At 38.6% G+C, this 26,357-nt stretch overlaps 2 protein-coding genes across 6 annotated transcripts in view; one reads left to right on the top strand and one right to left on the bottom strand.

Moving 5' to 3' along the window:
* Nucleotides 1-649: 649 nt before the first annotated feature.
* Nucleotides 650-4,069, bottom strand: bola3 (bolA family member 3). 2 transcript variants are annotated; one of them, XM_022765375.1, is made up of 4 exons: nt 3,931-4,069; nt 3,703-3,841; nt 2,295-2,383; nt 650-2,036 (listed from the first exon to the last, which is right to left on the bottom strand). In XM_022765375.1, the coding sequence occupies exons 1-4, from the start codon at nt 3,997-3,999 to the stop codon at nt 1,971-1,973; spliced, it is 363 nt and encodes a 120-aa protein (XP_022621096.1). In that variant the 5' UTR covers nt 4,000-4,069; the 3' UTR covers nt 650-1,970. The 2 variants fall into 2 exon arrangements, with proteins under 2 accessions (XP_022621096.1, XP_022621097.1); XM_022765376.1 differs by having other exon boundaries at nt 651-2,036; nt 3,703-3,826.
* A 2,811-nt stretch (nt 4,070-6,880) lies between these two features.
* The window catches only part of dennd5a (DENN domain containing 5A), a 38,347-nt gene continuing 18,870 nt past the window's right edge, over nt 6,881-26,357 (top strand). For 2 of the 4 annotated variants that reach the window (XM_022765341.1, XM_022765339.1), the window contains exons 1-5: nt 6,881-7,100; nt 17,725-17,796; nt 18,622-18,731; nt 19,530-20,214; nt 25,683-25,870. In XM_022765341.1, coding sequence (XP_022621062.1) covers nt 7,001-7,100; nt 17,725-17,796; nt 18,622-18,731; nt 19,530-20,214; nt 25,683-25,870 — 1,155 coding nt within the window. In that variant the 5' untranslated portion in view covers nt 6,881-7,000. The remainder of the gene's footprint in view (nt 7,101-17,724; nt 17,797-18,621; nt 18,732-19,529; nt 20,215-25,682; nt 25,871-26,357) is intronic. The other 2 variants (XM_022765342.1, XM_022765340.1) reach the window with 1 other exon arrangement.

Genomic DNA, 26,357 nt, shown 5'->3' with positions numbered 1-26,357 from the left:
TTTTATTCAATATTGCGAAATAAAAGTGCTGGATTTTTTTTTTTTATCTCATGACAGAGAAACAGAGAAATTGATTAATTCAACTAAAGTTTGAATCTGAATTATAATCCATCCCTGTGTATTGTCTTTGGTTGCAGCAGGCTTAAGCGTGAATGGCGCCATCTGCTGGCGAAGAGTGCACCAACTTGATCAACACTGAACTACAGCTTGTAAATACAAGTGGAAACACATGATTCCAGTGGTGGAGAGTAGGTTATATTTTCTCGAATACTGTAGCCAATTTAAGTACAAATTTATGGTACTTGTAATCTACTTTACTGGAGTATTTTCTTTATACTTCTCCACAGAGGGAAATACTATAGGCTACATTTACAGTACATACATATATATTTTTTCACTCAAATACATTTCTTTGACGGCTTTAATTACGAGTTACTTTCGAGGTTGCAATTTTTGCATACAGAAAGTATGAAAAGGACATTAAATATAATGCGTAACTATAAATTTAACTACAAAACAGTGTATACAAGTAGAGCTGAAACAATTAGTTAATTAATCTATTAAAAAAATATAACATTTCATTGTTCCAGCTTCTCAACTGGAAGAATTTCCAGTTTTTCCTTTTAATAATTTCAGACATTTTATTCATTTTTAAATATCTATTTATGTATTTGCACAATTTGTTGGACAAAACAAGCTTTGTGAAGATAGGCCACTATGGGGTTTGGGTAATTGCACTGTCACTATTTTCATATTTTTTTCATTATTTATATACTGACATTTCCTGTTATTTATCAGCCTGGCCAATACAGTTACGAACAGAATTATTCATATCATTTCAATATTTTCACATTTTGTTACATTGCACTACATTGACTTTTTGATGACTGTTGCAAAAATTTCTAAAATTCTGTTTTCACTTTGTCATTATGACTGTAGATCGATGAGGCAAAGGGGGATTTTTGTTTTATTTTAGCATAGTGCTGCAACACAATAAAATGTGAAAAATGTAATAGGTCTGAATAATTTTGGGCTTAACTGTATATCAGTCAAGATTTAATAATCAGAACACATCTGAGATTTCCTCTGTGGTCAACAAGTTTAAGACTTCTCAACCGTTCATACTATCACTTTACGAGGACGTAGGAAAAACAACTATTGCTGAGGCTCTAGGCAAGTCTTAAATCTGTTTTTTTCTCTTAAGATTGTAACTCTGTCCTTGCTCTCAAAGAGCAGCAAAATATAAACATTGTTTTATATTTTCACTATAAATATTCCATACAACTGAATAACCACAATAGCAATTATTAAAAAAGTGAATCCAAGCATAGATGTGGTAACTGATTTCAGTATTACAATGTCCATTTTCATTGCAAACCTCATTTGTCAAAAAAAACTTTTTAAATGACAAAAGCTTCCATAGTCAATCAAGTAAGACTGTGTGGGGGGGAAGCAGCTGCTTTTTATTGCAACTTCAATTATTGGTGCTTAGGCAGCATAAATATATGGTCCATGTACAATCCAGTGGATTGTAATCAGTTTATATGACCTTACATAGGACTGTAGCATGTACACAGTGATCACAATTTGAGTGACATTACAAAGTACAGCTCAACAAACTGTTTTAAACAAGGTTCTGTAGCAAATCACCAATATTCAAGTTGGTTGTATTTATTACTTCCTGGATTGCTTTTCATTACCAGCATCATTTCAACCCTGAGAAGACCAACATGACTTGACATATTACTAGCATTTTACCAAGTCGTTTTGTGCGTATCATAGCCTTCACAGGTTGTCTCAGATTATCTCAGAGGAGAAGATACCTCACTAAAAAATAACTATTTAGCGTAATCTCACATTCATTACACATTTCTCACTGTTAATGTTTACTACACAATATCCTCTGTACATTCATAATAGCTAGGGTGAACAAAGGGAAAAGCTGTGGGTGAACAGTGGAAGGACTTGCTCTAATGTTTGGGAATCTCAGTGAATATTCGCAGTCCGTGCATTCCTTGAATCTCATCCTTGAGAGCCTGTGGAGGACAAAACAATTATTCAATTATATTACAGGATCATCTTAAAATCTCATGAGCATAGTTGACAGACATATATGGACCACACCAAATAAATGCAGGTATAAGTTTCAGTGCACTTAATAAAACAAAGACAAACACATTTCCAAAACTGCCGCTAAAACTAGAATTGTACAATATGACCCACGTAGCTTTGGACTAATCTTTATTTTTTATTGCCACAGAGAAAACACTGGGTTGATTGTTATTATGATTTACCTGATTGACTAACTGGTGTTGTTGCACCGTCCTTTTTCCTTTGAACTCACTGGACTCTATGTGGATCTCATACATGGCCCCACAGCCACCTAAACACAACACAGGATCACACAAACAACACTGTCATTTTCCAAGTCTGTTGTGGCCATCTGGTTTCTACAAAATAATAAAAACAGGTCTGCATAATAATATGTATATTTGTAATATAAATATGATAAAACACAGAGATGATGCACCTTTAACAAAAGAAATGATAGAATACGGAACTGTGTTTAATAAAACACTGTTGATGTGAGAGGCAGGAGTGTCCAGATGCCCAAATTGAGCTTCAGCCAAGCCATTCTCAAGCTTACATCAGCATCATCAGGGTGAATGATGAACAAATGAGTCACCAGTTTCTACCCTGTTTAGTTTGGTTTTGTTTTAGATAAAAAAAATTAAAAAAAAACAACAACTTTATACCAGGTTCAGTACATAAATGTATTAAACCATATGTAAATATAGGTACTGTTGTGTATGTATTTTTAAGTAAAAAACAACAAATGGTTCCATTTTCTTTAAAGATAATATCCACCTGTTTTCTCAGTCTTCTGTGATAGTAAATTGAATCCTGTTTTGTTGTGGGTTGTTGGTTGCACAAAACAAGCACACTGAATATGTCTACTTTGGCTTTAGGAATGTGACGGGTAATTTTCACTATTTTCTAAAGACTTTTTAGAAAATAATCAACAGATGTATCAAAATTGGAAATAATTGTTATCTGAACTGTTGATGTTGCTGTAGGTATGGCTGGTCTTTACAAACTAATGCTGTGCAGACAAACATCGAACAAGTCTTCAAAATTTTATTTTTTAATTCTAGAGCCCATAGTTTCCATAGATACCAAATATGTCAGACTTAATTTGGCAGTCTTGGTTTGGGTTTCTTTAATTCAGTATAAACATCAAACAAGGTGACAAGCTGGAACATGCTGCCAGTTTATCAGGTACATATGGAAAAACAAACAGGGGAAACTGGATGTTATGGGATTCATGGAAATTACTATACATGTTGGCCAGGCTTGTGCATACAAAATAGAGCTGCAAGATTAGCTGATAAATTGAATAGTTGAAAAAAATATATAATCATTACTTATTTTGATGGTTGAATAATCATCATAAGTATTTTCTTATGTAGAAATGGTAAAGAAAATGCTGTTTGTAACCTCTGGAACATGAAGATTTGTCATGTCCTTTTCTCCCCAACTTAACAATTAATCGAGTAGGTCAAATGAGAAAACAGTCAGACTAATCGACAATGAAAACGGTTGTCACTTGCATGCCTAATCCCAATGTGTCCTAGTTATTAAAAGTTTAACAGCGTTTCGTTCTAACAATAAACTTCATGCAGCCGTTAGATCTGTGTTTACCTGATATATCCACAACTTTAAGCGACGAGGCTGACGGAAACTTCTCCTTCAGGATCTGTGCGATGCGGACCTCTCCGTCTGTTTGAGTGGACAGACGTCTCTGCACCTGGCTGCAAACAGCGACCTGAGGAGGCAAAGACTAGGAGCGGTTAGCGGTTAGCGGTTAACGTAGCTCCAGAGACTCACCCCCCAAAGAGTTGCGGTGTAATGACAGTTAACTGCATTTACTGGATTACTGCGAAGGACCCGGAGAGCAGAGGTCATAGTGCTGGTTAAACTGCGTTTACAAGCCAACATGGTGGAGATCTTTAGTCACGGTACGTTTACATCCACACCGGTTATCCAACAATACATGTCCTCACGCAGCTCCGTCTCAGTAGAATGACGTCACACATCCGGGTACTTCACTGGTCTTAGATAAACAGAGGTGGGGGAAGTATCCAGACCCTTTCCTAACACCACACTGAAAAAGTATCAGGAAAATGTAATTCAAGTATCAAAAATAAAAGTACTCAATCCCTTACTTCTACTGTCATTTTACATTATTCATGCATTAATGTCTGTTGGAATAATGCCCTGCAGCCCCCTAAATGTGTTGCTGAGACAGAGAGAGTTGTGTGTGTCATTTGATGAACAGGAATGGGCTAAAACCTGCAGCAATTCAAAAAATGTTACGGGAGGATAGACTCCAGAGGCCCAGTAGTACATTGTGCAGCCTCCTGGAAATGTAAGCTTTCAGTAAAGAATGACACACTTGCATGTAACACGTATGCTAATTATTTGACAGTGCACTTGCAATCTCATAACATTATCTTTTTTCAATACAAGTGTTTCAGTAAGCACACCAGTCTCACAGGAAGGAACTAAATCTAATCAGGTTAGAGTAGTGTGTTCACACAGGATGATTGACAACAACAACAACAACAACAACAACAACAACAACAACAACAACAACATTTGTGAGAGTGCTGTGGGTGTACATTGTCACCAAATGCTATGCACCATAGAAATGTTAGAACTGTTTGCAGCTGAAAAGCATTAATCATTTTCTGTAAGAGGATAATAAGCCTTATTGTAAACCAATTGCAGAAACAGCATACTATGATAATGTTGGCTGTAGAGTGTGAATATGAAGTCTGGCACAGGGATATGTGTCTCCCCCTGGGGGATGAAAAAGGATTCAGGATTGAAAATTTGAATCATCACATCACAATTTCTTTCTTAAAGGTATTGGATTGCTTTGCTTTTTGTTTGTCTTTTACTTCTCTTCACTTCAGTGGGAAACTACAACTTGGTAACATTATGTTTTATGACTAACATGGAGTGTACAGTGTAACACAATTTACAACACTATACAACACTATCTTATTTACACACTTGATATTACAATTTTAAAACAAGAAATTAATTATTAAAAATGAACTATCAAAAAAGTCATTATATTAAGATAAAAAAACAAAAACTATCAAAAGGGACATGTGACATTAAATCAAGTTTACAAATATAAAATAAAGTCACTACTTGAAATAACAACAGTTCATTACAGTTAATCTAGAAATCCACTGAGAATCTCATATACTACTGTGAGAAAAAGAGCAGATATGAAATGATATGTGGTTTGTGGTTTCCTTGCACTGCCCTAAGATGAGAAAAGGACCACTACAAGTCCCTGAAAAATGTACTTAGGCCACAGTTCTTGTCTAGGCCACAATTCAACTCCACCTTAACAAGGTTAATGAGAAATGCTTGCATAGCAAGCAAAATTGTATATGAGAATATCAAAAATTGAGAGATTTTTCATCTTCTCAATTTACACATTTTGATACAAACGTTGACTACAAATCAGTCACTGTAAACTTTCTTCATATGCCAATATCACACTGATTTCAACATGTACTATGAGGAGTTTATAGATAAGGGTAACAAGGTGGATGGTAGTTTGAGGAAGACGATTAGTTAAGATGTTTGCGATTAAAAATGTGAAACCAAGTAGCCATTTTTTTTAAAGTTAAGTAGCCTATATATCACTAAACTTATGTTTTCTCAATAATGTTTAAACCTCTGTGTATGCAATTTTGGTTGTATAACACAATTTCACTCTTGCAATAATAAAACTGAGGATTATGTTTACAAAGCCTACCACAATTTCCAATCATTGGGTCAAGATCAGCTGGACTTGCTTCAATACATAAAGACCCTCTGAGGCTTCTTCGGTTCTTACAGACTAGTTGGGATTCACAGGAATTAAACTCAAACCACCTGTCATCCCTATCCAGAATATACGTTGTTGTCCTTGAATGAGTGTCCCTCATCCTTCAGGTGTAGGTAAACTGCTGAGTCTCGGCCTGAGGAGTCCGGCCCCCCTGTGTTGAGCCATGTGTTTGTTTAATGGTCGTTTAGTTTCACGGATATACATTCCTCATGCATTGGACTGTAGTGAGGAACTTGCTTTTCTTGTGAGTCTGTGTTTGAAAAACAGTGATGTGGTGCTTCTTGAAGAACACCACAGCTGATTGGTCAAGAGTGTATGTTTGTTCCTTTTTATTTCAAAACCAAAATGTCCATGGAGGAAGTATTTACATAAAATGAATGAAAAACAAGTTGTGGTTGACAGTGAACCTTTCAACCGTTGAAAGACTACCACAGTCTGTCACTGGGGTACCACTACCTGCCAGTGCCACTAGGAGGACCCGTCCCTACTGCGTTCCTGTAGGCAGAGTAGTCACCATCATCGCCTTAGCGTCCTGCTATGGTAGTAACTTCCGGTTAAAGTATGGTGCTTTCCGGATCAACCACATCCATACATCATACATACATACATGCCACATACATACACACAGATGCATACTAAGCACACACATATAGACCTACCCAAGCACATACACAGTTACATTCTGACACATACATAGCCCTATATTATCACACTCATATGTATGTACGTACATGCCTTTATGTATGTATATATCTGTATATGTAAGGACGACATTGTATATCTATGTACAAGAATGTTGGCCAAACCTGCTTCTCATAAAAACGTGCCATCATTATACTGCATTTCAGTTTTGTACTTTTTTTTTTAGCTTTGCAGCGATGGTGTTTTATTGTGAAGGAGTCCGGCCGGATGTATAATTGCCGTTGACGTTAGCTTCTCAGCAGAACTGGTTAGCTTAGTATCGGTAGTGATTTTCGAGCTTCGCAGTGCCGTAGCATCCGTGATGGCAGAGAGAAATCACCTCTCCCAGTTCCTTTAATATGCTCCCTGTTGAGGGGATAAGGGTACCACCGGACCAGTCTCAAAATGACCACCGGCTTCAGCTCCGGTTCCTGCCGGTTCGCAGATTATTTTGTGATCTGCGGACTCGACACCGAAAGCGGACTGGAACCCGACGAACTGTCCGGTAAGAACGTTAGCCATCGGGGTAAATGTCGGGCTGATGCTGAAGCAAATAAGGAAGGAGCGAAGGGTCTTATAACGCCAGGTTAACGTTATTATTTAGCCTTTACGGGATGTTAACGTTTTTGTCGTTTTGTCATTGGTGTAACACATAATGTAGGTTATTAAGATTATAACATAACATAACAGTAGGCCTAGCTCATCTTCTCTCAGCCTGTTTGTTTGTAACGCTCGATGAGAGGAGAGGGGATTACTGGCTTGTTATGTCTCTTTAACGCACTGACATGAATTTTAATTCTAAGGCTGTCGAAAAATTCCCTCCTGATTTTTACATTCTGTATATCAAAGTGATTTGATATCGGCGCTGCGCAGTATTAAATATTTTACGAGAGAAACACTTTTCTTATTAATTTAGGCATTCTGGTGTTGATTTATTTTGTAACACTGATGTCGATGCAGCGGTATCACAACTGAGAGATGTTGTCATAGGGGCTCTCACCACGTTGCTTAGAGATCAGGTATCTAGGATTAACCTGTCAGTTGCCCCATTTGAAAACTGAACCATGCGCCCCCTCCTCCCACCGACCCCTGATATCCTCAGCATCCACCAGAGATCCACATTGTGCATGTAACAATCTTCTTCAAGTAACCTCCCTAGAGGGTACACCCTTCCCTTCGCAAACGAGTACAGTAGGTTGTGACATACCTGGGACTGTAGCCTTTTCTTTTATGATTTAACTGCATGAGCATGTGTTTGCACTGGAAGGAAGGATTTGCAAATATATCCGCATGTGAAGCCATGGCCTGAGGGTAACCGGACAGTCTGGGCCCTGCATGAACTGTAGGAAATTTCAGCATGGCAACAGTGCTGTTTTTCTCTCATACCACATTTCTGGTCAGCAGATGTTTCAAGTTCACATTTTTGAAATAGAGAGCAATATGACACTATAGTTAATGCTTTATTTTATGGGTCTGAAAATTCCAGTTCATTTTGAAATAATCCCCTAAAGCACTTCCTGGACAGAACCACATAATTTGGTTCTAATTACAGGTAAAAAGTGTGATCAGTTGGTACACTTCTAGTTATTTCTAAATGCTAAGCTAGCACTACTTGAGGACTTCTATTCAGAAGACAGCAGGTGAGCTACACATGCAAAATGTCTCTACAAACAAACATACAATTCAGCATAAATGAAGAATACATTTTCCTGTAACAAATTAATTAGAAATTAATATTCACAGGGGTTTCAATGGAGCAATTTCTTGATTGGAAATTCATCTGGAAGTCAAAAACAAACAAACTAACTCAAATAACATTCTCAGTCATAAATGTGTCTCTATTTTGTTTTCATGTGTTTATTCCAAAAAACGTTCAAGAAATTACAAGGAAATAATGGACCCATAAAATAAAGCGTTACCATGATATATACTGTGGGGGGTAATATCAACTTGTTTATCCTCAGAGATTTTGCCACATTCTACATACCATTGGTGGTTATCCCTTTTGATATTTCAGGACATTGTTGGAAATGATGCAGCTTAAATAGGATTTCTGTATCAATGTGATAACCTGAATAAACCATGAATTTCACCAAATTAGACCCAAAACTGCCATTTATATGGTATCCATAAATTGTCTCTCATTATATTTTGCAGAAAATATACTATTTCATGATATATTGACAGTGCAATGTAGAATTACATGTACTGTAACAGATTTAATCCATATTGCCCACTTATATTGATACCATAAATGGTAATTCATTTTTTCTCTGTGTAAACATTGTGAGGACTGAATAAATGATTTTAGATCTGACAGTAGGCACATTGGGAATACATACCAGCTTTGGAGGGTTACCTCTTCTAAACTGTATCGTATCGTTTCCAACTTGTTAAAAGATGCATTTGGGACACTAAACATCGTTTTACCATCTTTATCTTTCTGAAAAATGATTAACTCACTAAATTCAAGATACAACCTATTTAGCTGCAGTTCTGTAGTGAGATGCTCATTTCCAACCATGTACAAAGACACTTAAAAATGAGGTGAAGCAGTCACTCTGTGAAGCTGTTTGGCTGTTTGTGTCAACTGACAGAAGGAGCAGTCATGTGACAGGATACATTACCATAACTGCACATTTTATCTCAAAAGAACAGACCAAAGAACTCGTTTTCAGCTGTAGAAGGTGAACAACCCACGTGAATGTTACAATTTTAATGTTAATTTTTTACAAAAAATGTAATTGTTTACGGTTAATTGAGTAAATGCAGTTCATTGGATGTTAAGAAGACATTCACTGCAGCAATACAACATCCAATCTGCTCAAATTCTATTCTGTATTCTCCTTTAGAATAGAATTGTGCTGCAGACTGAAATATTTTAGTAATTACAAACTGTCTGAACTGTAGTGGACTTGTTTAGACTTGAGGATGGAGATTTGTGTTGTTTGGAGTATATGTAAATATCTGGCATTAACATTTCCCTCACAAATAATGTCAGGGCTTTCTGCAGCACCACCAGAGATAAGAAAGTATTCACTTTTGTCACTAAAGGTCAGACCCCTGCTGAAGGTCATGTGTAAATCTACTAAGTACCTTTTAAGCCTGTTGTTAGTAACTGTATTAAGGTGTATAAGCTCTTGTTGACCGGGTTATTGCGATTATGCCCTTCTAGCTTCTGACAACAATCGAATATGCCTGATTTTTTTTTTTTTTTTTTTTTTAACTGCTTTCTAGTCTTGTGAAAACGAAAAAATGTTTTTTTTTGTACAGCTGATGCTCACAACACAGTGATTACTAGGGATCGATATCAGACACGCATCTGTGTGATTTATTGTGACTCAGCAGATAGTGAGAGACATTTAGAGTTGCTGTTGTGGTTGAAAGAAAGTTCTTTTCTCCTTTAAGTTTTCAAAGACTCAACCTCTGTAGTTCCTATTTTTACTTCCTTTAATTCATGTTCCTTTTTACAAGATGAGTTCATATTTACTTGAAATGCATTATTCTGTTTTGAATAGAGCACAACCATGAGCAAGGAACAGGAAGATCTGCTTGACCAGACTTAGGTACTGTCCACACCGATGAGGTTAAATCTGAATATGTAGCTTTTTCCTCTCAATTTTGGCCTTCCACCCACAGTGCGCTCATGTTTTCCACTCCATTAAATATAACATTTTGAAATCGCTTGAGTGAATTCATGTAAAAATGTCAGCCTTGCATTAGTACAGAAAAAAACACCAGTCTAGAGTTATCGTTATTCAGAGCGTAATTAAGTACCATTGTGTAGCCGTAAAATAAAGAAGGCAATGTATTTTAGTATAACTGATTAGACAGCTGTCTTGGCTCACTCAGCTTGGAGATTAAAGTTATCAACTGTGTGACCACCATGTTTGTTTTTGACACATGTAAAACTTTAAATAGTTTTTTTTTATATAGAGTAATGCCCCATTGATTGGCCTCCCCTCCCACCTTTAAAATAATTTAGTATTGCAGTAGCTATACCATAATTTTCTAAATTAACCTTTCAAATTTTGAAATGGCTTTAATGACATGGAATTGCATATTTTATTGTTATAAATCTATGGTATGGTCGGTGATGAGGTTTCTTCTAGGCCTTTCTGACTGGAAAAAAATTGAACCCATTGAGTCGTTGCAAAGACTTACAAACTGAGGCTCTGTGGTCAGACATCACTGACGTTCTACTTACTGCATGTTGCTGCTGTTTACTGTAGAAAGAGGTTAGGGGCTTGCCCTTATTGACTCTTTCAGTTTTGAGTTGAAGAGAGGAAATGGTGTGGAAATTCCATTGTTACAGGTTACATATGGTTATGTCAGCTAAACATCTGCTATAAGAATATTTAGAAGTTTGAATTATACTTCAATAAATAAGAAAAATGCATAGTAGTGTGTCATTGTTAGTGTAGTTGTGATGGCTCCTATGCATTTTCAGTATGAAATCAAGATACTTAACATCTTTTCAAAATACAATTATGTTTCTGTTATCATTCATGTGGGAATTTTGGTAGATTGGTAAAAATTGCAAATGTAGTGAAACTCTTATCACTTTCAAAACTGTTTATGTGAGAAGATGAGTCAACAAATAAAGTGCTTATTTTTGCAGATGATACCAAGAGTTGATACTCTTTCTGCCTTTTTGAGAAATACTTGAATACTAGAACAGAAAGAAATAGTTCATTAATCAATCAGTCAATTAACAGAAAATCAATTGGCAGCTATTTTGATAATCAATTTATCATATAAGTAGTTTTGGGTAATGGTAATGGTTCCAGACTAAGATTTGTGGGTCTGCTGCTTTTCTTTGTCATGTAGTTAACTGACTATCTTTGGTTTTGGGCTGATGCTCACATAGAACAAAGAATCTGAAAATGCCTTGGGCTTGGGGAAATTATAATGGGTGTTAGAGCTGAAACAATTGATGATTTATCGACTAGTTGGTAGATAGAAAATGAATCGTCAACAATTTTGATAATTGTTTAAGTCGTTTGTTTTTTCTAACAAAAATGGCCAACGTTAATTGGCTCCAGCTTTGTTTTTGTTGTAAAGGAGAGTGAACTGATGGATGGTTTGGCGGAAGAGACAAGATATTTGAAGATGAGACCTTGGGCCTTAGGGAATTGTGGCAGGCAGTTTTATAGACAAAAAAATGAATCCAATAATTGAGATATTTTGATTAATCAATAAGATAATTAACCGTTAGTTGCAACACTACAGTTTTACTCTTTCTCGACTTTTCATTGCCAAAAATGAATGAGACTAAGCTAGAAAAAAAAAAGATAATAAAAAAGTGCTTGTGACAGTTGTAACTGAAGAACAGTTTTCAGCATTACAAATAACAGATGAATGCAGTTATTATACACCCAATGACTGAAACATTTTAAATTAAAGTAACATGGCCTCAAACTTAATAAAATGAACTGTATCAAACTCTATGGTGGGTTTCTCCATTGATTTAACAGATTCAGGTTTTTAACATGATGCAGCGGTGAATCATGTACAGTGAAACACAAAGAAATGACCAAAACTTCCTTGAAGCACAGTGTTTGGCAGCACAGTGAGGACCTGATTAGCATATGTATTACCCCCCAGCCTCACAGGCGACACAGAAAACACAGGGAGCTGAGGGACAGAAGTACACTTGTACACAGGCTCCACTTATTCAAATGCTAAATATCCTTTTGAATTTCCCAGGCAGCCTCTCTCCCCCAATCCTACTCAGCAAACAAATGAGGATGAATGGCTCAACATGCAAGATGGTTTTAAATGCATAATGTGCTTTTTCATATTTTCACTCAGAGTTGTTTATTTATGGGCCCGTGAAGGTTCTCCTGTCAGTGTTTTTTAAAAATCTGATTGAAAATGCATCAGATAAATTTTGTATGCAGTTTGGACATTCAGTAGATATCTCACAGTACTTTGAGGGTTTACTGTATCTTGATCTATGGATGGACATGAAAATGTCTTGGTTGAATCATCAGTACAAAAGATGAACAACTGAGTTTGAAAATGTCTGGTTCTTTGATTAAAAGTCAAAGATACAAGCCTGTGGAATTAGAACCTTTAGAGGCGAAGTTAACTACGATGCCCATGGTGCATTGCAGCAAGAAACATCCAACCACAGAGCTTAAAATTCTGTTACGTATGCCACTGTTGGTGGATGGAAGCTAAAGATTTCAGTATTGAGAAAACTGATTGGATTGGATTCCAATTGGATTGGATGAATTTGCTACTATGCTGCTCGCCTGACTCGCTTCTCCTCTATGGCAACAGTAGCTGAGACTTATGGGTATTGTTATAGTCAGACCCATTCGATATGCCAAAATATATTACCTAACCACATACTGCCTAATATATTCAGATGTTAATTATAAAACTACTTGTAAGGTGTGTCTTTTCACTGAAACTTGTTTAGCTGTTTATTGTAGCATGACTTGTGTTAATTTATTTGATACCTGCTGTATTAGGGGTTGAATTTGCTCTGAAAGAACGTCTTGAGTTTTATTCTCCCTATATACAATTTTTCATTCCCTGTGGAGAAATGTCTCTTTCCCTCGCTGATCATTGCTGGTCCCTGTTTGCATAAGTCTTTGTCATGGTTCCAGCTCAGATTTGCTCTTGAAAGGTGGACGTTTACATTCTTTCCTGCCATGGCAGAGTGATGAACATGCACATTCTTGTCTGAAAGACTGTGTATTTTCTATGGGTTAGGTTTCTCTGCAGTCCAATCCTGCGGCTGCTAACAGATGTTTTGTGAACTGTGTTGTCAGGATGAAATGTCTGGTATTTGTAATTCTGATTGGGTTTGTTTCTTTGTTCTAGTTCAAGAGTCAAGGCCCAACCTGTTTTTTTTTTTAATATGTTACTGACATTACATGACAAAGTATTAGGTGTGTCCTATAGTCTTTTCTGAATGAATAGAAGAAGAGAAGTAGTGTTAAAAGGAAGTGTTAAGATACTATATAATACCAGTATTTGGGTTTCCAACCGGTTCAGTGCAATTAAAGGAATTTTTTCTTTGAAAGCATCCACTTTTTTTTGCTTTTCTTTTTTTGGTATCAAAGAAACAGGATGCCGGAATCTTTGGCAGGTAGCCTGTAAATGATGTTAACTACTGATTTGAATGATGAATGAAAGCGACGTTTGTGTGCCGGTTTTCAGTAAACTGAAGTAGGGTTGCAACTAATGTTTATTTTCACTACGGATTAATCTGCAGGTTCTTTTCTTGATTAAATTATTAATCATTTGGTCTATAAAATCTTAAAACCTGTGAAAAATGTGCGTTACAATTTCCTTAAACTAAAGGTGGTGCCATCAAATTGTTTATTTTTGTACAACTAACAGCCCAAAACCCTAAAGATATTCAGTTTGTTATCACATAAGACAAAGTAAGTCTCGACATTTGAGAAGCTAGAACCAGCAAATGTTTGTCATTTTTGTCTTGAAAAAAGACTCGAACGATGATTTGATTATCAAAATAGTTGCCAATTATTTTTCTGTCGATCGATTAAGCGTCTAATCGCTTCAGCTCTAAAATGAAGTGCCATCTTAGGAACCTAATACTGTAACAAGTGAAAAAAAATTAATCTGAGAAACTGTTTGTGAAATGTCCTTTTTATTGAGAAAACCCCACATTGTGTCTCCTGGGAGTGAAGACTGGGTTTAAGCTGAGAGTGAGCGATCATGTTCTGTCAGCGCCGGGTCCTCCGGGTGAATAAGTGTTGATGTTTTTGCTGCTGAGCTATTTTGAAGTGTTAGCAGAGTCTTCACCACATTCTGCTGGAGGCAGTCAACTCCAGTCGTGTATTAATATAGCCGTTCAGTAAGAGAGGTACATCCTTTTATGTCTCCGTCGGCCATGCTACAGGAGGTGTGAGGGTGTGTTGTGAGCGCAGGAGGCCTGCAGAGCTGTGAGTGGTCCCTGGCTTACAGGATGAAACAGGAAAATGGCGTGGCACCAAAACTCTGTGACGCTCTACTCCCACTGCTACCGGTCCACACTCTCATGGCAACACAGTCCCATTTGCTGGAAAATATGATAAATCAAGCAAATGTAAACAACACTGTAGTTTGCTGGTGCTCATGTAGACGAGTCGCCCCAGCTGAGGCAGTTAGCTTGTAATTAGCACTAATTACCAGGTGAACACATCGGTTGAAACAAACACCTGGGTAGTCTTGGCCAGTTGCTCTTGAACCAGCTGGAAAAACAAGGAAGAGGGTTTAGTTGTAAAGCTGTGACAGTTGAGGTGTGCGAGGGACAACACCACTCCACTATGGAGGATCATTTTACCAGCATTAAAAGTAAAAGCCAAAAGCTCTTTGCTGTTATTATATCATAAAAACCATTTAATTATACCATATACATGACTTATACAAACATTTGTTTTCCATTTCAGGAGTTAAAATTTTCATTTTACAACATCCATTTGTCATTTCGATTATCAGTTTTCTTTTTCTTTTTAACATTGAATTATGGCCTAATTATCCTGAGTAGTACAATATGAAGATACATTATCTGCCATTTTCTCTTTTTTATTTTTGTATTTTATATATAAAAAATATATTTGATTTTAATTCTGAGTAAGATTACCCTCCATACACCACAGATGAAGCTTCGCTATGTAACCAAGTATTTGATGATTGAAAAGACAACGTCAGATCTAAATATGCATGTAGTCGGGTTTTCGCAGAGTCAGAGACATAATCACAACAGTCATATCAAATCCAGTGACTTCACAAAGGAAGCTTTGGAAAACACAGTGTTATCCTTTCCTTACTTTACATGTCAGACAGGAATGGATTGTACTCACTAAGTGTAGTGTAATGTTGTGCTGGCATTTGCTGTGATAATTATCATTAGCCATGATACATTAAATTCTCATTAATTTAAAAGAACAGCAACGTGTTGCATGTCACAGCCAGATGCTTCCAGATGTTTGTTGTATCACTGTAATACATCACTGACTTTGTCGTGACAGAGTTTGCAAACAGCTTCAGTCACATCATTGCGTTGCATGTCTGTTTCCACTTTCTGTCTTGGAATGTGATATACGTGTACGTGGACATGTACACGTACAAGTCAGTTTGATATTTCAGCTATGCCCTTAATGTTTTTCTTGTTTTTTTTTTTTTTTATCCTTTCGAGTAAAGTCAACAATTATATGTCTTAAATATGGCGATTAAACATTAATTTTGGAGCCTGAATCATTTCCCCCTGTTCCTACTTATCATAATAACATCACTGTCTGACCTATCTCTGGTTGCTGACGTGTTTCTAGTCTGAGTTGCATTCCTGGCCTAGTTTCTTCGCTGTGGGCAGTTTGGATATGAAAGTAACCAACAGATTATACCACTTAATCCTTAAAACATTTACTCCCTTGCCAGGATTCGTTTCACTTTACCTAGAGTCTAATGTGAACTTGTTTGTTGCTTCACTCAACACCTGCTGTCTGGAGGCGTCGACTGCACTTACTCAACATCTTTCTTAAAGCGTGGAGCTAAGGGGATACTGGATCATTAATAGATTTGTGTTTAGATATTGTCAACGTTAACGTTTTATGTGAGTAAAGGCAGAACTTTCATCCGTCATTCTCAAAATTAAATTCTTGGTTGTTTTCCAAGATGAAACATAAATGTCTTGTTCAAACAAATGCAACATAGAGAATTGATGTAATCATCGATGAAGAGAGTTGAAAGAGACATCATGTCTTGACTCTGTGTGTCACCACTGAGTCATGTCGTACGTGCAGTGAAAATGAATTTCCTCACCCCTAACTAGTCAACAAAAAGTCCAGCAAGAAAAGTCCTGGTTCCATATCTCACAAGGCCGCATTAGCTTGAGAGCAGCTTTAATTTGAAGCTGACATGGAGGAACTAGAAAAGAGTCAATGTGTGCCACACAGCACACATTTGGCTCTGACATGCTGCATGACTGTGTGTTTCTGCCAGCAGGACTATTTTATCGGTGCTTGGCAAATGTTATGCATGAAACAGGACAGCAAAAAGCATTGCGTGACTGCATATAAAGGGGCCTTTTTTTAATGTGAAATGTTAGATAATCTAACTCAGCTTCAGGGCCAGTCAGTCTGCAGCACAACAGCTGCCATTCACTGTGGTCAGACCCATGACTGTTCACCGATGGTTACACATATTAGATCAATCTGCCACACCTTGATGCTTTTTTTTCAGTATGAGATAATATGTAGCACTCAGCATTCAACCCTACTGCTGAAATAAAAAAAAAAAAAAAAAAACTCAGTAATTTCCTAGAACAACTGAGCACTGTGGTTTTTTTAGCAAATGTTGCTCAAACAGGAGTAGAGAGAGTATTTGTTGGGCGCTATTTATAGCTGCAAATTAATACACGTTTGGTGTGCTAGCATGTATTTACAGCAATATGACGCTGTTTGTGGGATTGACTTAAAATAAACCACAATGCCCATGCTCGTGATAATGAAGGAACATGTAACATACAAAGGGTTTTAATTGTTTTGCACAACATCAGAGTTTTATTACAGAGAAGAATAAGCTTTATCGACCACTGTGTGGAAGCTAATGGGGATCCAAATAAAGAATCAAGAATAAAGAATATCAAGCTACACAGATGATAAATGTTTGTAAGATTAATAAATTGTATTGATTTCTTATAGTGTCTTGTATTGAACATGGTTAACAGTTTGCCAGTCAAACAGCAGCGTATTAGCACTGTCATTGTTGGCATGTTAGCATGCTGGCATTAGCATTTAGCTCAAAGCACTGCTGTGCCTAAGTAGAGCCTCACAGAGCTGCTAGCATGTTAAACACTGGCTGGTTCTTTTCCAGTGCGTTCGTGTTGAGAATATAATCCATATCAGAGCAGTATGGATTTGCTTGATCTCCAGAAGAAGAAGAAACTACAGCACAGAAAAACCATTTCCCCACATCCTAACCCCACCAGCTGGCTTTGTATTAGCATACCCACCTGACAAAGACACGATAATGTCCTGTGTGTGTGTGTGTGTGCAGCTTGTTCTGAGAGCAGAGCTGCAAGGATGTGTCTGCACAAACTGAGAAGTGATGCGCTACCCATCCAGAACCAGGCTTTTAATTATATTTTTGTTTTATTTGTTGTGTAGCTTTATGCCAGTATATAGAGGCTACTAAATTCAGAGATGGGGCCAGAGGAAAATTGGCGGGGGCAGATGAAGGTAACCCTCCCACCACACACACTCCTCCCCCTCTTAACCTTGAGCTCAGCTTTAACCCTTCAACCTCTAACCTGGCACATCTTGTTTTTTTTCCCCCCTTCTTTTGTTACTTCAAAGTCTGAGTTTTCGCAGTTGTTTTCTGCACAGGTGTGGGGACTTGCACCTTTTTGATTTGCACACTCTGATTTCTCTCCTCCTGGTTTCTCTCGACCCCTCATCCCTCTCCCCCACATCCCCCAGCAGTAGCTGAACAATGAGCTGATGTTTGACAATCACTGCTTCTGTTTCTCGCACACACACACAAATCCAGTGCTGCCTGTGCTGGCATTGCTTGGTCAATGTTTACTCTCCCCCTACACTCTGAATGACTTTTCAGTACTGCCTTGGTGTGTGCATCACTTCTGCTTTACTCTGGGTTCAAATCAACGCAGTTTGTCCTTTTTTATGATTGATTATTTTCTTTGTTCCTTGTATTGCCATTAAAGCTGTCAGGAAGCATTAAGATCCATAAAGTTTGGTTGATTTTTTTTTTTTCTCTGATAAACTATCTGTTTTGTATTATTGTAGTATTAGATGCTGCCTGCTTGAATATTTTGTATTGTTGACTTTCTACGGATTCTCTGCGGATGACAGCTTTATATGATGCAATACAGTCTTCCTCTCAAGACAAATATGCTGACTTGCTCTTTCCTCTGGAGTTGTGCCTGGCACTTTAAGCCTGCTTCTGATCAAACTGTTCTTCTGCGTCTCCATTTACATCTGGAAACTTGTGATAACTGTTTACCTCCTTTTTGTTTTTGCTCTCTCTGTCTTTCTGATTTTCAGGTGAGAATTTTGAGCAGAGTCCATTGCGGAGAACCTTTAAATCCAAGGTTCTAGCACATTATCCAGACAATGTCGAGTGGAATCCATTTGACCAGGATGCAGTTGGCATGGTACGATCTCTATACAGTTAAAAAAATCAACCATATCCTTTTTAGAATAATAGTGCGGCTGGGTGATAAGGTTGAAATCTGTATAACAAAGTTAATATGTGTGTTAAAGTGTGTGCAACATTCCATAAATAAAGCTGGTGTTTAATGCATTGAAATGTGTTCCAATTTCTGCAGACAATATGAACACGCATAAAAGAAAAATATCAGTAACTTATTTTATTAAATTGCCTAGAATCATTTAAGGAATAATTCAACATTTTGGGAAAATGCTTTTGTGTGTTTTTAGTAGTTTCATGGTGTAAAGACTTTGTGACCTTTGTTGAGAGCTTGTCTAAAACCTTTTAAAACCATTTTAAGGGAGGAACGCATTTTTACATTACTGTTTCTGTAAACAGCTTGTTGTTAAACAAACGAGATGTGTCATACTATTGAGCTTTAGAGGTGCTGGTAAAGGCGTCATTTTGGACTTCGGACAGAGTCAGGCTACATTTTTTTCCCCTGTTTCCAGTCTTGATGATAAACTAGACTAATTGCCTTTCGTCTCCAGCTCTGCACGTAGTGAACAGACATGAGAGTGGTGTTGATGTTGTAATCAAACTCTCATGAATGAAAATTAATAAACGTATTGCCCAAAATGTCCTTTAATTTGGACAATAAGATTGTGTAAAATAGCTCTGGTCCAGAATAAATTTCACCCACCGAACTTTTGTTCATGTAGCTACTGAACAATTTCAGTGAATTAGGTTCTGCTGTCGTCTTTTGTCCCTCTCAATCTTCTCTCTGTCTGTCCTCTCACAGCTCTGCATGCCAAAGGGCCTGTCGTTCAGGACGCAGGTTGATTCTCGGGAGCCTCAGTTCCACTCTTTTATCATCACCAGAGAGGACGGCTCTCGGACCTACGGCTTTTCCCTCACCTTCTTCGAGGAGGTGACCAGTAAGCAGATCTGCAGCGCCATGCAGACGCTTTACCACATGCACAACGCGGAGCAGTACGACATCTTGCACACTCCCACCTCACCACAGGGACCCGAGGACCAGCGACACCAACACTCCCAGCCTCGTCCCATGCTCCACGCTGCACCCGCCATCTCCCGACTGCAGCGCTTCAACTCGTATGACATCAGCCGTGACACGCTGTACGTGTCAAAGTGCATCTGCTTGATAACACCCATGGCCTTCGCTCAGGCGTGCAGGAAGGTGTTGCAGCAGCTTCACCAGGCTGTCTCTTCACCTCAGCCCCCACCCCTCCCCTTGGAGAGCTACATCTTCAACATCCTCTATGAGGTGCCGCTTCCACCCTCCGGGCGTTCCCTCAAGTTCTCAGGCGTCTACGGGCCTGTGGTGTGTCAGAGGCCGAGCACGTCTGAGCTGCCACTCTTTGACTTTGCCATCAGTGAAATGTTTAATCTTTTGGGTGTGGAGAATGTTCTTCAGCTGTTCACCTGTGCCCTGCTGGAGATGCAGATACTGCTCTACTCACAGCGTAAGTAGCTGGTCTTCTACTATTACACTCAATGTTTGCATCCAGTCCCATTGGGATGCATTTATTACAAATACCTGTGCATCTTGCTCACATTACAACCATAAAAGATTAAAGACAAATAATAAAATAGTCAGGCTTGCATTGAAATCCTCAACACTACACGTGTTTTCAAAATAGCGGGAACTGAAAGTCAGAAAAAGTCATGCATTACTGTAACTCATGTCAGTGTTACTGCAGGTTCTACCCAGCACAGAACAGTCACACAATCAATCCACTTAAATTGTCCAGTTATTACCACTCGCACACACACTTCTATAACACAAACATTCCTCTGGCTCTTCCACTCCTCAGCTACCTCGCCTGGCGACTCCTTTATAGTCCAGGCTCTCCGAAGTATAAATATTCCTCAGAGGAGGACAGTTGTTCTCCTCTGGCTCTCACAGGAGAGAGTCAGAATCAGTCAACAGGTAACATGTGTGCCAATTACAACCCTGGCACTTCACCCATGGGCCAGTCGCACACACCTGAGCTGAGGCCAAACCACACCCCTCTACCAGCCTTATCCTTAACTGCAGTTTTTTGAGAATTGTGAGGGCACATGATCCTGTTAGCAGGGGCAGTCTCGAGAGACACATCCGTGTCTTGGCATGAGACTAGATGTTGTCAGGGGACCTGGTTATTACAAGCTGAGGTAGCTTTAAGGCTTTCTGCCGTGTTTTTAATTTTGGATCGGTGGGAAAAAGGCTTTGATTACTGATGCGCAAAAATATAGTTGAGTTATAGATATTCACTTTTATTATGTCATAAACATCATGATTTAAACATTTTTCTATTGTCTGGCTTTAAATATAATGGAAATCCTTGTACGACTTTGATAGGTTCTCATAAGGCCGGTGGTTCGCTTGATCAGAAATCAATCAAATTTAAGTATTTACTGTTGTTCTAAATGGCCAAACTCCAAGGCAAGGCGAGGAGCCAGACATCATTTAGAGGGGGTATTGTTGGGGTATTGAAGATATTGTTTAAAAAGGGTATAAGACACATTTTCAGACAGTATCTCCTGGTGGACATTCATAGTGTAGCACTCATTGTTCACTTGAAAAGGGAAATGAATAGCTGTGTCAAGAAAGAAAAAAGAGCAAGAGAGAGAAATCCCTGGCTCCTTTCTTGCCTCCAAACAGCTTACCAATCATGGCGGTCAATGTGAATCGGTTTTGGAAAGGTATAGAAAAAGTCAGACACACAAACTGAAATTTCATTCTTTCAAATGTCTAGATGATTGTGGTATGGGAATAAAAACCACAACCTGAGGCTACAACATGTTTGATATGCACGGCAGAACTATTATCCAGGAGATTACATAACCTGTTGAGTGTTTCCATTAAAGTGATGCAGTGCGAGTACCGGCCTGGGTAAATGTTAGTCCCCTCAACCATTACAGGCAGCTCCCACTGCCAGGACTCACATGCAAGAGGTTTTTTTTCATGTGAAAGTTGCTATGTAGGTTCGTGGGCTAAGCAGGCCATTTTTATTAGCTGTGATTTGTCTTGAGTGTGATTCATCCTTTAAACAAAACACACAGCAAGTCTGACAATCAGCTGCTTAATTTGATAGGAGCTTTTGATTAAAAAAATACAGTGCTTTAGCCAGATTAGTACTTACTCATAAATGGTAACTGTACAGTAAATATTCAGTTAATCCATACCATCCTTTACCAGGCAGAATAGGTTTTTAGAAAAACCATTCACCATTGTGTTTTACCATGTTCGCAAGGAGAAGCAAGAAAATCATTTAAGGGTGCTACGTCTGGTGTGGTGATTGGATCCATTACAATGGCAAGGGAAGGCAAATGGTTTACAAAACGCCAGGGGCCAGGGGGAGCAGCTCTTAAGGGGGAAAGCTGTGGTGTTGCTAGGCAACGCAGAGACAGGGAGGATAGCTGTGATGCAGGATGATTATTATTGGTTGGAAGTGACATCATGCTTCTTTTTTTTTCACCCCCATGAGGCTCATCGCTGCAGAACATGTGAAGGATGTGTTGTAGAGTTAAGCCCTGGCAATCCTCCACTGAGAAGAAACGAGGGATTGTTAGGAAAAGACGCTCAAACACACACTGAGGAGAGGGATGCTCTGCAAATAAGGAGACGACTGTGTATTATGCGCTAAAAATAGTTGATTTAAAAAAAAAAAAAAAAAAAAAGGAGAAAAAAAAGGGAAAAAATCTTGGCCAGCATCTCTTCCATGAAGCCATTAAAAAGATGTTAAAATGCTGTCTGTTGCCTCTCCCTTCCTTCACAAATAGGAAGCTCATCATGTGTCACTCATGTGTCAGCCATTTTGACATGCTGCAATTAAGCCATTATTTGTCATCATTTGTTTCATGGACATTTTCTGTCTTTATGTGATTTGTGGATTTGAGAGTGACAGGAGAGATCTGAGCTGAAGATGCTGCAATTACACAGCACGCATTTCAGACACAGAGATTCAGACTTCATTTGAAATTAAGCTTAAAAGCACAAATCTGAAGCTCTGTCAACACAGTGTGTTTGGCTGTCGCCTTAAGATACAGAATTGAGCTCAGCTTTTATCCACACACACACGATCACACTTTTTACTTAGTAATTCATCCTTCATGTTACCTTTTTGTATATGAGGGAATAGCATTACCATATTGTGCCAGCTTTTCTTCAACTGGCAGATGTACATTAATGATAAAACCTGCGGTGGTTCTTCTCCACCCTCAATGTTTTTACAGCCTCTCAACATGATATTATTAACATCAATTTTAGTCAGAGGACTCTGGGTTTTTACTTTTTTTCTTTAGGCTGCAGTATCAGTTAACTTAATTATGTAGTTTCGCCCTCAGTCAATTAATCAACTGTTTTGATAATCTATGAACCATTTAATCATTTATCAAGGAAAAAAGCTGAACATTCCCTGGTTCCAAATTCTCAGATGTGAGCATTTGTTGATTTTTGATTCATAGCACTTTACATAGGCGGTGGCTCATAGTTGGTTTTTGGAGTGTTGGTCGGACAAAACAAGAAATCTGAAGCTTTCATCTTTGGCTCTGGGATATTGTGATTAATCGCTATTTTCTAACATTTCAAAGACCAAACAAATGTTTAATGAATCGAGAAAATAATCATCAGATTAATCCGTAATTAAAATAATCATTACTTGCAGCCCTGGTTTGGACTGCAAACGTATGCACATTCGCCGTCTGACTACATGTCTGCAGGATGCGCAAAATATATCACTTTTTAGCTTTTCCATTCACTTGTGACCAAAGGAAAATATTAAATGGTCAAAATCAGCAAGCAGCCTCCTTTACTGCCCTGGTAGAAATTGGGGCTGTTTAAACGAGCAACACACATTTTTGTCAAACAAGCTATTTGATCAGGATAGTGCTGATATGTAAGATCTATAGCACTTTTTCACTTCTGTGTGTTCAGTGTATTTTTAGCCTGCTGTGGTGCATACGGTTGCACTCAGTTTGTAAACTGAATCGTTCAAGCATCAGTTCAGGTCGTAGCTGCAACCAGTTCTCAGTGTGGACATTTAAAACATTTTCTTGGCATGCGTCTGTGCGTATAAGCAGCAGTATGTGACCCTGCGAGTTGAGTTAAAGTAGTTTCTTGTCGTGGTGACCTAGTTTAAGAGCAGACGGGTGATGTTAGTATTCTTGTCCCTGTCCTGGGAGAGGAAGCTGCTGATAGGGGGGGGGGGGGCCCTGGCTGGGGTGAGAGTCTCTTCTCATGGACCAGCACATGACCAAAAGAAGGAATGGTATTTATTTTGGCACCATAACAGGAGAAGCAGAGCTGCTGCTGAATGTACAGTAGGTGTCAACTGGATAGAGCAGGAATGCAGATGAGGAGGACTGGATACATATTTGCATGTATACCAGTTGACTCAAGTGTGAAATCCTGAACACGAAGGAGTGTTGCTGTGTGGAGTCATGACAAAGGAATTTAACGTTAGCCACAGGACCAGCTGACTGTAGCTGTGCTCACAGTTCGAAGTCTGGATCCACCAGAGGATGCAGGCCACAGAGATCCTTCAGAGGATCCTCCTTTTCAAATGAAATGATAGAGCGCCACAGAGTGCAAACTGATGGTGTGTTTATGTAGACAACGGTTTAAAAAATGTAAGTGTATCACAAGTTAACGCTAGTAGTTGTGACATTTACAGTGACATTATCACAATGTCAAAATACTCAAAATACTCAATTTAAATAAAGAAAATCGCCCTCCAGAAAATTATCCAGTGCTTGATGGATCATAGAGTACTAAAGGTTGTAAAGGATACACCAGAAGTGTTTTCCAAATTAAAACATTTTTTGACCCCAAGTCTTGGCTGCATTTGTAGTCTCTGAAATGGAACAGGCCATGTTGTGAAGTTACACAGGAGCCACTCCCTAAATTTGGACACAGTATGTGTCATCGCACTTAATTCCTTTAAGGTTGGTCATTGGTCAAACTCTTCTATCACATTTACAGAACACAGAATCACAAAGATAACCGGAGTAAAGAGTTAACACTGTAGCAGTGTTGTGTGTTTCTTTTTGTCATGTCATGATAGTCTTTTTTGTTCTCACAGGGTTTACGCCTGTGCTCCTAAATCCTGAATCACACAGGGCAGAAAACCTTCAGTCATATTCTTCTTTCCAGCCAGTCAGTGATATTGCGGCAGGTCTGTCAGCTGTGTAAAATCATACGTCAGAAGATGCCCTCAGCTTTGCTTGCTAACAAAGCTAATGCTAATGTTTTGGACGAAGCTGTGTGGCTACACTGTGGTTCCTGCAAACATAGCAGGATGGACTGGCTATCATGCGACCTGAGGCAGTTGATGGATTTTACGCTCAAAGAGCAACCAGAAGAGCTGAGGCATGAAAAAAACCTAATCCTGTTGCAATAACAGACGGTCGTGTTGCGCAACTTTTCTGTCACATGCATGTCACACACACTGGCCAAAGTGTTTTGGAGCAATAAACAAGATTTATCAGGCAAAGGCGGTGTTGGGGAATAACACATGGAAAAAGAGTTGCATCACAAGTTTTTCTTTGAGTTTGCCCCAAAAATGCTCTTTGATTTGAAGACTGTCCATCACAAGCAATACACCAGCAGGTTTCAGTGCGGCTTTCCCCTTTTAAAGTTTACAGAAAACACTAAAAGTCCGTTGTGTCCAGTAAATGTTGAATTTACCACTTAACATGTCATTGAACAGGCATTTGCAAATACTGATTTTGAAAAAAACACTAATCAGGAAAACATGTTGGAACACACGTGATCACTCAAAGTCATTACAGTCACCAAGGTTTTAAAGTAATAACCAAATCTGGAAATGAGCCCTGAAATCTGCACTGTACTGTATATACTGCTCGAATGTACAGTATCTTTCACGTGGTTGCGGCCTTTGCTCCACCACCTTCACTTTTTGTGTGTGTGCTTGTGTGTGTGAAACAGATTACCAGAGGCTGATGACGGTGGCAGAGAGCATCACGGCTTTAATGTTCCCCTTCCAGTGGCAGCATGTGTACGTTCCCATTCTGCCTGCCTCCCTCCTCCACTTCCTGGACGCTCCTGTGCCGTATCTCATGGGCCTCCACTCCAACGGACAGGATGACCGCACCAAGCTAGAGCTGCCACAGGAGGTACAGACGCATCGTAGCGTGTTCACGATGTTGACTTTTGAAAGGGTTGTAATTTGCTGATAAATTCACAGTTGTAGGATTTTCATGTTGTAGTGTGAGCACCTCGTTGTCTTTAGTTGTCTTTAGGAACCCAGACATTCTCGCTTTAGCTTGCCAGTGTTTTTATTTACAATCAGAACACGTGGGTTTATCATTACTGACACGAGCCATGTAGAGCAACAGTTTTGTGTCTTGTGTTTCTTGTGTAGGACAGTTTGACAGTTTTGTGGCCACATTTTTAAGCTTTGTTTAAGTATCTAGTTATTCATGATATTTTGAACCTATGCCTTTTTATATTTAACCTCCATACTTACTACTCTCAGCATGGCATTCCAGTTTGACAGTCATCAGTAAGCTCATTAGGAACAAGTCTCTTGCTTCCCATTTTATACAAAGACAGATGTGTATAAAGTAGAAAGTGTTGTCAGACATGTTTTTTGATAGTTAA

The sequence above is a fragment of the Seriola dumerili genome, unplaced genomic scaffold (genome assembly GCF_002260705.1).
Source record: "Seriola dumerili isolate Sdu_G_001 unplaced genomic scaffold, Sdu_1.0 BDQW01000674.1, whole genome shotgun sequence".
NCBI classification, from domain to species: domain Eukaryota; kingdom Metazoa; phylum Chordata; class Actinopteri; order Carangiformes; family Carangidae; genus Seriola; species Seriola dumerili.
Note: the sequence above shows the minus strand (reverse complement) of the source record. Positions and strands in the feature narration are given on the sequence as shown.

Coding starts and splice junctions, on each gene's coding strand:
- bola3 (XM_022765375.1), bottom strand. CDS start 3,999: ATGTTGGCTTGTAAACGCAGTTTAACCAGCACTATGACCTCTGCTCTC. Junction 3,842..3,930: donor GGGTCCTTCGCAGTAATCCA/GTAAATGCAGTT, acceptor AACCGCTCCTAG/TCTTTGCCTCCTCAGGTCGC. Junction 2,384..3,702: donor TAAAGTTGTGGATATATCAG/GTAAACACAGAT, acceptor TGTTGTGTTTAG/GTGGCTGTGGGGCCATGTAT.